At 42.9% G+C, this 13,904-nt stretch overlaps 1 protein-coding gene across 1 annotated transcript in view; it reads left to right on the forward strand.

Annotated features, from left to right (window-relative positions):
* The first annotated feature begins 261 nt into the window (after nucleotides 1-261).
* Nucleotides 262-13,904, forward strand: part of agmo (alkylglycerol monooxygenase) — a 340,436-nt gene continuing 326,793 nt past the window's right edge. The window contains exon 1 of the mRNA XM_033045572.1: nucleotides 262-517. Coding sequence (XP_032901463.1) covers nucleotides 395-517 — 123 coding nt within the window. The 5' untranslated portion in view covers nucleotides 262-394. The remainder of the gene's footprint in view (nucleotides 518-13,904) is intronic.

Here is a 13,904-nt window from a genome sequence, read left to right on the forward strand (position 1 = left end):
CGCTATAGGATCTTTGGAGTTAACGACCTGAAACAGGACACGTCGTTTGCTGACAATTCCAAGCATTTTCTGTTTAGTTTGAGATTTGCAAGAAAAATAGCAGGATGCTACTTTTAAAATAAATAGAAAACATTTTCAATAGTGCACCCTTGCTAATACTATGTGCAACCCGCCTTTGCTCTCTTGCTCATCAGAGGCAAAGGGCACGGGATGTTCCATCCAGCCTCCCGCCCTCGATTGGACACTAATCCCTGGCCCGCCTTCTGGCCTCGCTTCCCAGTTCGGCGACTCCTGTCGCTAGGAATTGTTTGTGACTTCCCGGTGCGGTGGAAGACAGTCCTTCCTGATCTCTGTGCAAGTCCGTGATTCTCTACCTTTCCTGCCAAGACTGGTAATGATGCGACCCCTGCAATCCAACCTGTCGCTTTCGCAGGGAGTCCGGCTCCTGTTCTACGCGCTGAGCCCCAGCGAGTCCAGCTGCAGCGAGCTGGAGGAGGTGCCGGACTACGTGCAGCAGGTGAGCACAAACGGGGCCGTGCATTGCCTTTCTGCCCTGCTTTAGATCCAAAACTCCTTCCGAGCAGGTTTCACCAACAACACTTCCGGGACTGCAACAGCCCAGCGTAACTGCACCAGAAGTTAAATGAGGAAGTGGACATATGTTACACAAACGCAGGAGGCAACCCACTGAGTTTCACTAAAGATCACAACAGTTACACATTTTATGAGAAAGAATTCCTACTCACATCTGCCACTTTACAATTCCCATTAGGGTACCATTTACAGATGGATAGTGGTAGTAAGCAGGATATGGACCGCTCCTAATAATATCCCCATGTACTTTCATCCGATATTGTGTTCATAAATAGGTTTAAGTGAAATGAGGATTTATTTAATTTATGACGCATGGAAACAGGCCCTTCCGACACAACTTGCCCATATTGACCAACATGCCCCATCTACACTAGTCCCACCTAACTGTGTTTGACCCATATCCCCTAAACTTATCCTATCCATGTACTTGTCCAATTTTCTTTTAAACGTTGTGTTAGTACCTGCTAGTCCCATTTGTTGATGTTGACCAATATCCCTCTAAAGCGTCCCTTATCCATGTACCTGTCCATACATCCCTCAAATGTTGTTGTTTTACCTGTCTCAACCACTTACAGTTAGTTAACAGTGTCGTAATACTGTTAGTACAAACTTCAACTTCTCATTCCCATGTTTGTTTTGTCCTGAGAGACTTTCAATCTTTGTTGTCTGAATAAAAAGGAAATTGGATTCGTAACTTGGTATCCATTTATACATCCTACTAACACTGCTGAACTCTTAGAATTCCGTAGGAATAACTAGACTAAGTGGGACTCGTTGGGAGGACCTGCCCTGGTTAGACATGCCAAAATGCAGCACTTCGCACATCCGTATTAAACTCCATTAACCGTTCATCAGCTCACCTGCCCAACCAATCAAGATCCTGCTGCAATTTTTGACGACCATTTTCAATGTCTACAGTACCACCCAATTTAGTGTCATCTGCCAACTTACTAATAATGCCTTGTACATCGAAATAATTGATAGAGATGACAAACAGCAATGGGCCCTGCACCAAACCTTGAGGAACAACACTAGTTGCAGGCTTTCAGTCCGAAAACAACCTTCCACCACCATCCTCTACCTTCTACGAGGCCAATTTTCTATCCAGTTGACTGGCTCTCCTTGGATCCCATGCGATCTAATTTTCCAGGGCAGTCTACCATGCGGAACCTTGTCAAATGCCTTGTTGATATCCATATATATAATGCCTAGAGTAACAGTGAAGCTGTAGGGATGGGAGAGCAACAATGGGTTACAATACCAGGTATCGCTAGTTGCTTCTGCATGTGCACACTGTTTTAGTTTATCAACCCAAAGATGGGAAATGTCTAGACACACTCTGATGAGATTCTGGTCATTGGAATGACAGCAGAATGAGAATAATGTGCTTACCTTGACTGTAGAAGTTAAATGAGAGGCCTGTGCATCCATTGATTGATGATTCTGTAACTTCATTCTTTTTACAACATCATTTTAGCTTGCAATAACACTTAGCCTTTCCCCTCAAAACACATTTCAATCGAGAAAGAGCAAGAGGGTGGTTTAAACGTTTTTTTACATGTTTGTAATGGGAAGAAGGATTATTATGTGTCAGTAATTATGCCTTGAAGCAGTTATAAACCAGTTAGAAATATCAAGCTCATGAAATGTTGTTAGATTTACAGATTTTGGAAAGCATTACCCGTAACCATACTCTTTCCATGCACATGTATATACACATAAAAATGCAATAAGTGGGTGCAATTTAAGCCTCATGAAGCCCTTAATTAAAGTTGCATGTTTGATTTTAATTGCACACTAGATTAAGATTCAGATTCAGATTCAGATTCAAACTTTATTGTCATTGTGCAGTGTACAGTACAGAGACAACAAAATGCAGTTAGCAACTCCCTAGAAGAGCGGCATAGAATATGAGCAATAAATAAATATATTTATTGCATACAGTCATAGTAGTGCAATTATTTATTTTATTTTTTTTCCTGGTGGGAGGAGTGTCCGGGGGGGGGGGGGGTGATTGGCAATCACCGAGGTACAGTGTTGAGTAGTGTAACAGCCGCAGGGAAGAAGCTGGTCCGGCAACGGAGAGACCTGTAGCGCCTCCCGGATGGTAGGAGGGTAAACAGTCTGTGGTTGGGGTGAGCGCAGTCCTTGACGATGCTGAGTGCCCTTCGCAGACAACGCTTGCTTTGGACAGACTCAATGGAGGGGAGTGAGGAACCGGTGATACATTGGGCAATTTTCACCCCCCTCTGCAGTGCTTTCCGGTCGGAGACAGAGCAGTTGCCATACCATACTGTGATACAGTTGGTAAGGATGCTCTCGATGGTGCAGCGGTAGAAGTTCACCAGAATCTGAGGAGACAGATGGACCTTCTTTAGTCTCCTCTAGAAGAAGAGACGCTGGTGAGCCTTCTTGACCAGAGTTGAGGTATTGTGGGTCCAAGAGAGGTCATCGGAGATGTTGACCCCCAGGAACCTGAAGCTGAAAACACGTTCCACCTCCGTCCCGTTGATGTGGATGGGGGTGTGCGTGCCGCCCCTAGACTTTCTGAAGTCTACAATGAGCTCCTTGGTCTTCTTGGAGTTAAGGACCAGGTTGTTGTCAGCGCACCACGCTGCTAGGAGCTGGACCTCCTCCCTTTCTGGAGCGTTGTTGGCTGAAGGGACTGGTTTCCAGAGGGCTAGTATGGACATTGTGGGCCGAATGTATTCTTGGGCTGGCAGCTCAGTCACTGAGACCACACACACACACACTCACACTCACCCACTCGCACACACATACACTTACAAACACATACACGCGCACACACACACACACACTGACTCACACGCCATATATGTGGCAGTAAACTTTCTTGAATATTCACACGGCTGAGCGCGGCCTCTCCACTTTGGGTCTTCCGTAGTCAGCGGCACTTCCGCAATCAGCGTGACCTCTGCACTTATGCAATCAGCGCGACCTGTCCACTAGGAAGTCACGAAATGAGCGGGACTTTTGAACCAAGCACAGTCGGACCTAATAAAGCATTTATTCCTTCCAAACGCAGTTGGACCTAATAAAGCATTGCAGTTTCAAGCACAGGCAGGGCAGCAGGCCAAACAACTCATGGCATTGTCATTAAGGGTTAACAAATCATTTATTGCAAGTACATTGCAGACTCATAGTTCAGTTGATTCACAGCTTAGAATGAGAGACGTGGCCTCTCCCTTGCGATCTTGCATCCTGGGTTTTATAGTCTTGCCCCTCCCCCAGAAGGGGCATTACCTTCATCCCGGTGATTGACAGGTGAGAGGATCTCGAGGTTTTTTAAACACTCATAACTTTTTTATTTTTCATCGATTGGAAAAATCCTCGGGGCCTGCTCAGCGAAGGAGGACTGTGAGTAAGATGGCCAAAAATCATAGCGATATATGGTAGCGCTTTTTCTAAAATCAATATACAGCGCAGACAAGAAGTGGTCAAGATGAGACTTTTAATTACATAGATAATATGTAGCATGAAATTTGTTTCCAAAGAAAGTACAATTAAATGATAGCAATTTTTGCCGAAGTTTAAATGTAAATTTTTGTTGTTGGACAACAATTAAAACTTTGGCATCCGGTGGTATTTTTTTATACTCACTTACTTTGGAAAAATCTTTAAAGTAGAGAACACAATTCAATTAAAACATGACGATGGAGGATGAATTTAAATAACACCATGTTAATACTAAACCAAAGAAGTGATGGTCTGTAGGATTAGAGAGAGAGTAAAAAAAAAACGGAATTGAATATTTAATGGCACTGGGAGGCCAATAGTTAAGAAGGGAATACCGGATCTATATTTTAACATTCCAACATTGACTGCCAGAGGCAGGATTGATGGTCATTGTGTTGTTGACTAAGAATTTTTGAAGAATTTATTTTTGAACACATTTTGTTTCAAAACCTACTGGAATCCCAAAGTTATGCAGATCATATATATTGTCATTGTATAATCAAAGGCAGAAATCTCTGATCTTGGATGTGGATGTATTTATTTGTGTGTGTGTCTTGTTTGTTTGTGAGTCACATCTCCTCGAAAACACGATGCGCTAAAGGTGACATTTTTACATATTCCGATAATTTGCCTGATAATTTCAAAAATCGCATCTGAAAATTAGATTCATTATTTCTGGAGTTCTTTATTATAATTGTTCACAAATCTGAGATTTTTTTGAAGTTAACGAGCTGATGACGTCACAATGGCTCTTCTCCTCGCGGCCCGCTGTGCAGTGTTTTCAACGCGCAGTCTGCTGGGGACTGTTTTCCATGAGCTGCGAGTTACGGTAACCCCCCCCCGACTTGCAGTCATTTTGTCGCCTCCCACACACAGTCGACTCGCACTTGGCCGACCATCTGATCGCCCCGCCCGCAGCCCAACCGCCCTCCCCCCCTCGGCCTCTGGATTGATGCCGCTGAACATGCAGTAATTTGGTTGGGCATACGAGGGCTACCGAGGGCTTCAGAGGTCCCTAGAGTTGCCGAGGCCCGCCGTCCACTCGCAGTCGGCCCCACCCGCTCAGTGTCCCTCCCCCTCTCCCCCTCTCCCCCCCCTCTTCCCCCCCCCCCCTCTCCTCCCCCACTCCCTCTCCTCCCCCACTCTCCCTCCCCTCTTCCCCCCTCTCTGCCCTCTCTCTCTACCCCCCTCCCCCACTCGACGAGTCTACAAGGTGGAGGCTATGCGTCAGTGGATAGGGCGGGGATGGGGTTAAGGGAGCCAATGAATAATATTAATATAATATCAAGGGAGGCGGTTAGTGTGTGCGGGTATGGGGGGGGGGGGGATGGTTAGTGTGTGTGATGCCGCAGGCCACCCCCACCCCCCACAACAAAATATGTTCACATTAAGGAAACATTTTAGGGCAAAGGGATTCCAAAGTCACGGAACTGTTTGAGAGGAGAAATTCTTCCTTGCCTCACTCTCGGATCACTTTCTTTGCATTGTCTTCAAGCTAATACATCTTTCCTTATATAAGGGAAACAAAATTATATCTGTGGTTTCTTTAGAGCCTTGTACAGATGCGGTAGGACTTCCCTATTTTTATACTTCAAGTCTCTTGGAATAAAAGTCAGAAAACATTTGCTTTCCTCAATACCCATTGCATCTTGACGCTGGCTTTTTGTGCTTCATGTGTGAAGGCTCCCAAATCACTCCATGATACAACTTTCTTTGTTTAAATTATGGCTTTATCAATCTTCCTTCAAATGTGAGCAACATTACATTTTCCCACATTGTACTGCATCTGCCAACTTTTTTGTCCACTCAATTAAACACAGAGTGTTTATTTACAAATTGTGCGCATCTTCCACACATCATGCATTTTAATATCAGCTTGCCTATTTTAGTATTCTCTGCAAATTTGGCTGCAGTACAACTGCTTCCTTCCTTTAAATTATGAATACATATTTTAAATATCTGCATCTTAGCACTGGGGTACCCCACTGGTTACAAGTTGCCAACTTGAAAATGATCCCCTTATTCCTATTCACTGCTTCCTGCGTTTTAGCCAGTCCGTTATTTGCGCAAAAATATTCCCTCCAACACCATGAGGGGCTAGCCTGCGAAGTAGCTGTGTGTGTGTAGCATCTTGTTGAGTGTATTTTGAAAATCAAAATATATCACATATATTAGTTCTCCTGCAAGCATCTGGTTGGTATTTTCACAAAAACTTGTATAAATTTGTTGGATCTGAATTCCTATTTACAACGTCATTCTAAATCTGCTTGATCTCATTATGAATTTCTAAATATTTTGCTTGGATAAATGATTCCACCATTTTTCCGACAGTAGATGGTAGACTAAACAGCATGTAGTTCTTCTTTCTGTCTCTCAGCCTTTTTTAAAAGGGTACTATATTGCCATTAATTCATCCAATTGGTCTGTCTCCAGAATTTAAGGAATTTTAGATGATCGCAACCATTGCATCCACTGTTGCTTAATCGTTTCTTTAAGGATCCTGGGATGCAAACCATTATGTCTGTGAGATCTCAGACAGAGGGTGGTGAGTGCCTGGATTGAGCTGCTGGGGTGGTGATTGAGGCAGATATGATAGTGGCATTTAACAGATGTTTGGATAGGCACATGAATATGCAGGGATGTAGATTATGTGCAGGCAGATAAGAATGGGTCTTGGCATGATGTTTGGCATTGACATTGTGGGCCTGAGGGCCTGTTCTTGTGCTGTACTGTTTTACGTTCAACCCACAAGTCAAAATTATTATATCAACCTGACCCCTCTATGCAATATTACCCTTGACATGAAAAGTTCAGTTGCAACCACTCAGTTAAGGCAAATATTGAAGGCATTCATCACTGTTTCCAAGGAGCCAGTGTAACTTTTATTCGATTGAGTGAAAGATAGCTAAAGATCTATTTCTTAAATTTGACACAAACTGTTGATGTATATGGAAATGATGATCCTTGCACTCCCGTGTATAGACTCGGCTTGTACTCGCTAGAATTTAGAAGATTGAGGGGGGATCTTATAGAAACATACAACATTCTTAAGGGGTTGGACAGACTAGATGCAGGAAGATTGTTCCCGATGTTGGGGAAGTCCAGAACAAGGGGTCACAGTTTAAGGATAAGGGGGAAATCTTTTAGGACCGAGATGAGAAAAACAATTTTCACACAGAGAGTGGTGAATCTCTGGAATTCTCTGCCACAGAAGGTAGTTGAGGCCAGTTCATTGGCTATATTTTAGAGGGAGTTAGATGTGGCCCTTGTGGCTAAAGGGATCAGTGGGTATGGAGAGAAGGCAGGTACAGGATACTGAGTTGGATGATCAGCCATGATCATATTGAATGGCGGTGCAGGCTCGAAGGGCCGAATGGCCTACTCCTGCACCTATTTTCTATGTTTCTATGTTTCTATTGGGAATATCTACAACAGGCACCTCAAGGCACTGGAAACATGCCATCAATAGTTTCTGTAAATAATCCAAATTCGTTAGATGGGAAATGAACCAATCTCATTTTCTTGGCCGATATCTGCAGCATTGAGTCCCAGATTACACTCCGTTGAATTATTTGGGTAGGTCACATTGTTTGAATGGCTAACTCCTTCCTTCCTTAACCCCTCCCCCCCCCCCCTCCACCAACACCAATGCAACCCCCTTTCCTCAATTCCCATCTCCCTCCTCCAATATCGGACACCTCCTGCTCCATCTGGGTATCAGACTGTGGCTCCACATTGGCTTAATCAGCTCCCTCTGAACCCTCAGAACCAGAGTGGGAACATACCAGTCATACAACTGTGTTCACTGAAGATTATTGGCATGAGGTGAAGCTAAATTTTATTGTGAAAATTATCGTAATGATCATAGGTGTCAATTGATGCTATTGTTAAATAATGCATAATTCTTTAGTAATTTGATGTTTTCTTTATCTCTCCTGAGGCTAAATGTAAAACTGCTTCAAGATCATCTATTTATTTGATTTGTACATTTACACCTATGAAGCTCCACAATTTCATTCCATTCTTCATTCCACAGGGAAGGGAGAGAGAGAGAGAGAGAGAGAGAGAGAGAGAGAGAGAGAGAGAGAGAGAGAGAGAGAGAGAGAGAGAGAGAGAGAGAGAGAGAGAGAGAGAGAGAAAGAGAGAGAGAGATATCAATTCGGAAAGATATTATTGTGTAAGAGCTTGCTTTTGACCTACTGTGGAAAGTTCAGAAACATGTTGTTCTTTCAAATGACCTTTAATGCTTCATTACATTATGTAACAGCTTGGGCCTTCCCTGAAATCAGCCCAAGTGATGATTGTGTAATTGAACGATCATTCACATGTCTTCATTTTTATTAAATTTAAAAGACACTTTAAATAAACCTCATACTGTGAAGAATGTACATTCTCTGTATATTCCTGACAGCTTGATTGCAGGGAATAACAGACACATATCATTGGCAAGCCATTATACTTGTTTTATAAGATTCAAAATTGGTTGTGCATTGGATAGATTCCTGGCATTTTGAAAATAATTGAATGAACAGAGTAAAATCATTCCATCCTTAATTAATGATTCACTTAACATTTGAGAATCTGAGTAAATGAGTAATCGTGTATTGCTCATTATCAGTAACAATATCAAATGGCTTTAAACATGTTTTGCTCAACATATTCACAATGTTCATGATATGTTCTTTGAAGAGTTGAAAGATTTCCTATTCCACTAATATTTATTTATTAAAATAATCTGAGTCAACTGACAGTGTGGCTCAATATTAGTATTACCAAATGAGCAAGCATTCATCAAATGTATAATGACAGTTTGATGCAGTTGACTTTGTCCCAATCAATGTACTGTTACCGTCTTGAATTTACTTGGAACTTGAATTCAGAAATGAAAGCAGTTCAAAGGTTGCTTACTATTGGAATCAGATATAATTTATTAACAGTTATGTCACATACAGTGCCCTCCATACTGTTTGAGACAAAGACCCATCATTTATTTATTTGTCTCTGTACTCCACAATTTGAAATTTGTAATAGAAAAAAAATCCCATGTGGTTAAAGTGCACATTGTCAGATTTTAATAAAGGCAATGTTTATACATTTTGGTTTCACTATGTAGAAATTACAGCTGTGTTTATACATATTCCCCCTCATTTCAGGGCACCATAATGTTTGGGACACATGGCTTCACAGGTGTTTGTAATTGCTCAGGTGTGTTTAAATACCTCCTTAATGCAGGTATAAGCGTGCTCTCAGCTGCCCGTCTTTCCTCCAGTCTTTCAATCACATCTGGAAGCTCAAGAAGTTCAGAGTGAGGAAACATCTCCTAATCCGATTTTACACAGCCATCATCCGAAGCATGCTCACTTCATCAATAACAGTTTGGTACAGCAGTTTAGACACTCACTCCCGTAATAAACTACAGCGCATTGTCAACAAAGCATCCAAAATCATCAGCACTCCCCTCCCATCAATAGAATCACTCAATCTCAAACGGTCCGTGTCAAGGGTGAAGAAAACCATTTCTGATCCCTCCCACCCAGCTCACCACATCTTCCACCTGCTGCCGTCAGGAAGGCGCTACAGCTCACTGCCTGCCAAAACATCACGATTTAAAAACAGTTTCTATCCATATGCAATTCGAACTCTGAACACCCTATGACAATATCACATAGCCACCTCGTGCATGTACTGTATACTGTATGTGTTGTGTTTTATGTTATGTTTGACGGGAATCAGCCTATTGTGTAACATCCTGTACTGAATATGAATTCCACCAACTTGGCTGTGTGGTCATTAAATAATCTGAATCTGAATCTGAAAGCTTTGTTGCTGTTTATCAACATGAGGACCAAAGTTGTGCCAATAAAAGTCAAATAAGCCATTATGAGACTGAGAAACAATAATAAAACTGTTAGAGAAATCAGCCAAACCTTAGGCTTACCAAAATCAACTGTTTGGAACATCATTAAGAAGAAAGAGAGCACTGGTGAACTTACTAATAGCAAAGGGACTAACAGGCCAAGGAAGATGACAGAATCCACAGCTGATGACAGAATAATTCTCTCTATAATAAAGAAAAATCCCCAAACACCTGTCAGACAGATCAGAAACACTCTTAGGAGTCAGGTGTGGATTTGTCAATGACCACTGTCCGCAGAAGACTTTATGAACTGAAATGCAGAGGCTACATTGCAAGATGCAAACCACTGGTTAGCCGCAAAAATAGGATGGCCAGGTTACAGTTTGTCAAGAAGTATTTAAAAGAGCAACCACAATTCTGGAAAAAGGTCTTGTGGACAGATGAGACAAAGATGAACATATCAGAGTGATGGCAAGAGTGAAGTATGGAGGAGAGAAGGAATTGCCCAAGATCCAAAGCATACCACCTCATCTGTGAAACATGGTGGTGGGGTTGTTATGACCTGGGTATATATGGCTACTGAAGGTACTGGCTCACTTGTCTTCATTGCTGATACAACTGCTGATGGTAGTAGCATAATGAATTCTGAAGTGTATAGACACATCCTATCTGCTCAAGTTCAAACAAATGCCTCAAAACTCATTGGCCGGCAGTTCATTCTACAGCAAGACAATGATCCCAAACATACTGTTAAAGCAACAAAGGAGTTTTTCAAAGCAAAAAAATGTAAATTCTTGAGTGATCAAGTCAATCACCTGATCTGTTACCTGGACATTACCACACCACCTTTCCTTCATGGAAAAGCTCTTGTAGAACAATATCTTTGACCACTGGCACACAGAGCACAACATCCTTCAGGTACGGCGGGGACAAGGAATTAATGCTTCTTGAGGGGATGGTCTCCTGAGCAGAATGGCCAGATTAGCTGGTGGAATGGTTTTTAATATATTGAATGAATCGATTTTTCAATGCTATTGCATTTATCGTTGTTGCTATCCCTCAGAGTCGAGGATGATGGTCTACGTTCTGTTGTTTTTATGGACTCTAAGGTGGCTTATGAGTCCTATCCTGGCTTTGAAAGTTCTTAGACATTCAGGGCAGGTAATTCCAGATGACAGATCGGGCTTTGGTTGTTGCTGCCTCTATTTCCATTTTCTTCTCTTTGCTTCTAATTCTGCACATCTCATGGTTTCGAAGGTCGCTGTTCCTTCTTGGATGATGGTCCGCCAGAGTTTCCTGTCCTTGGCATTGGTTTCCCAATTGTCGATGTCGATTACACATTTCTTCATGCTGGCTTTTAAGACGTCTTTGAATCTCTTCTTTTGTCTGCCTCTTTTCCGTTTGCCTTCTTTAAGCTGGGAGTAGAAGGTTTGCTTTGGTAGACGCTCTTCAGCATTTATAAGCATGCTACGTTGCTCCAAGTGAGAATTTCATTGTTCCATTATCGGTATTCTCTTGACTGGACTCTTTGAGGAAACTTTGTAACAGAATTGGGAGTACATGAAGTAAAGTAAGATTGATTTAATGTTGGAAGCTGACAATCATGTAAATCTTGTTGGAATATTTTTTTCTTCAATGCACAATAAGAAAATTGATAAAATGAGTATATTAATTAACAACAACTGTATTATTGAGGAGCAATTACTTTAGACTTTAGAGATAAAGATATAATGGTCCCTTCAGCCCGCTGAGAGTCCAAGTGTACCTGCAATCACCCTTGCCCTGTACAATAGACAATAGGTGCAGGAGTAGGCCATTCAGCCCGTCGAGCCAACACTACCATTCACTGTGATCATCCACAATCAGTAACCCGTTCCTGCCTTCTCCCCATATCCCTTGACTCCGCTATCATTAAGAGCTCTATCTAACTCTCTCTTGAAAACATCTAGAAAATTGGCCTCCACTGCCTTCTGAGGCAGAGAATTCCACAGATTCACAACTCTGGGTGAAAAGGTTGTTCCTCATCTCCATTCTAAATGCCCTACCCCTTATTCTTAAACTGTGGCCCCTGGTTCTGGACTCCCCCAACATCGGGAACATGTTTCCTGCCTAACACTAACACTATCCCACAAACTAAGGACCATTTACAATTTTACCGAAGCCAATTAAACTACAAACCTGCATGTCTTTGTAGTGTGGGATTAAACCGCAGCACCCATTCGATTATAAGGAGAACGGGCAAGCTCCAAACAAACAGCACCCGTAGTCACGATCAAACCTGGGTCTCTGACGCTGTAAGGCAGCAGGTCCACCGTTGTGGTTGGCCATCCAATATCGAACATTGTTGGTACCTATGTGATGTGAGCATTATTTGTTGCTTTTCAATCTATGCAAGAATGTTGTCTCGACCTTTCTGCATGGACTGCTACATTGGCACGGAATAGCACTGAACTTTGCATGATGATCAGCAACCATTCCCACGTCTGATCTTATGATAAAAGAATGGTCATTAATTCTGAAGACTTTTGTATTATTGTGTAGAACTCTCACGGTGAAATCTTAATGCTGGAATAATTAAGGTCCAACAACCACAACTATCTTCCTTTGTACAAGGTATAATTCCAGCAGTTGAGATGCCATTAATTCATGCCATTTATAATCTCCACTACACATATGTGCATGCCACCTTTTACATGGTATTATGGTACTACACAGCTTTACACTAGCAAGGTCAGCCAGCTTGCTCTCTCTTTCTCTCTCTCACAAGCCAGCGGAGCTTGATGAGAATGGCTGGCTGTTTGAATGTTCCTGTTTGCCTGTGGAATAAAGATTGATCTTCACTATGTGTGTTGCTGTGGATCATTCGTAAACATGGTGTCAGGGTCTTGAGACACCTCTCCAACACTTTTGCCTGAATTTATTTTAGTTTATTTTTTTAACATTGAGCCATGGCAGGTTCTTTCCGTAAACTAGATCCTTTGGTGTTCGACAGTGAACTTGCGGAACGTTGGCGCATCTTCGAAGTGGAATTCGGAATTTTCATAGATGCTGCCCACCCTGGAGTTGCTCCCCACACATCAATTCTCCACAATGTAGCGGGCACAGAGGCTGCCCTGCGGGCACAGGATTTCTACTATGCCCCAGAACATACCGATGTGGTAACTCATGTTGTGACCCCGGCAGAGTCCATCAGAGACTCCGCCTGCCTTCTCCAAACGTTCAGATACCTGTGCCAACTTCGCACTAACGTTATCATGGAGCACCACAGGTTTTTTTCCCCGTAGCCAACAAGAGGGCGAGACGGTCGAATCCTACATTGGCGCCCAAAAGAGCATTGCGGCCAATTGCCACTTCCAAGACCGCGACGTACTCATCCGCGGCAGACTCGTATATGGCATCCTGAATGACAAGGTGAGAAATGAATTACTCCGGGATGAGGAGCTTTCACTAGATAAGGTTGAGCGTGCCTGTCGGGTAGCAGAATACACTGACACTCATACTAAAACCCTGGGACCGGGACCACGCTCTGCCTACGATGTCCATGCCTTCTATAGGTCCCCGCGACAAACATTAACAACCCCTCGACAACCGCCTACAGCCCCAGGGAGGGTAATCGATCCTCTGGTCCATAACTCTGGTAATTGCGGCGGAATGCACCCGAAATTTCGCGGGCAATGCCTCGCTTATGGCAAAACTTGTCACTATTGTGAAAAGAAAGGCCACTTTATCCGGTGCTGCCGCACTCGTGCCAACAGGGCCCAGTCACAACAATCTCTCCATGCGCTTGAGCCCACACTTTCCCACGAGGCACTGACAGAAACAGCAGAACCACAACCGCAGCACCTGCAAGAAGACAGCCAAAACATACATTCGTGTATACCCGATTCACCGTCTGCAAACAGTGATCCCATGACAATGCTTAGTATCAACAATACCAGAGTTGCTGCAAAGATAGATACCAGAGCGAGATGTACAG

The sequence above is a fragment of the Amblyraja radiata genome, chromosome 2 (genome assembly GCF_010909765.2).
Source record: "Amblyraja radiata isolate CabotCenter1 chromosome 2, sAmbRad1.1.pri, whole genome shotgun sequence".
Lineage (NCBI taxonomy): Eukaryota > Metazoa > Chordata > Chondrichthyes > Rajiformes > Rajidae > Amblyraja > Amblyraja radiata.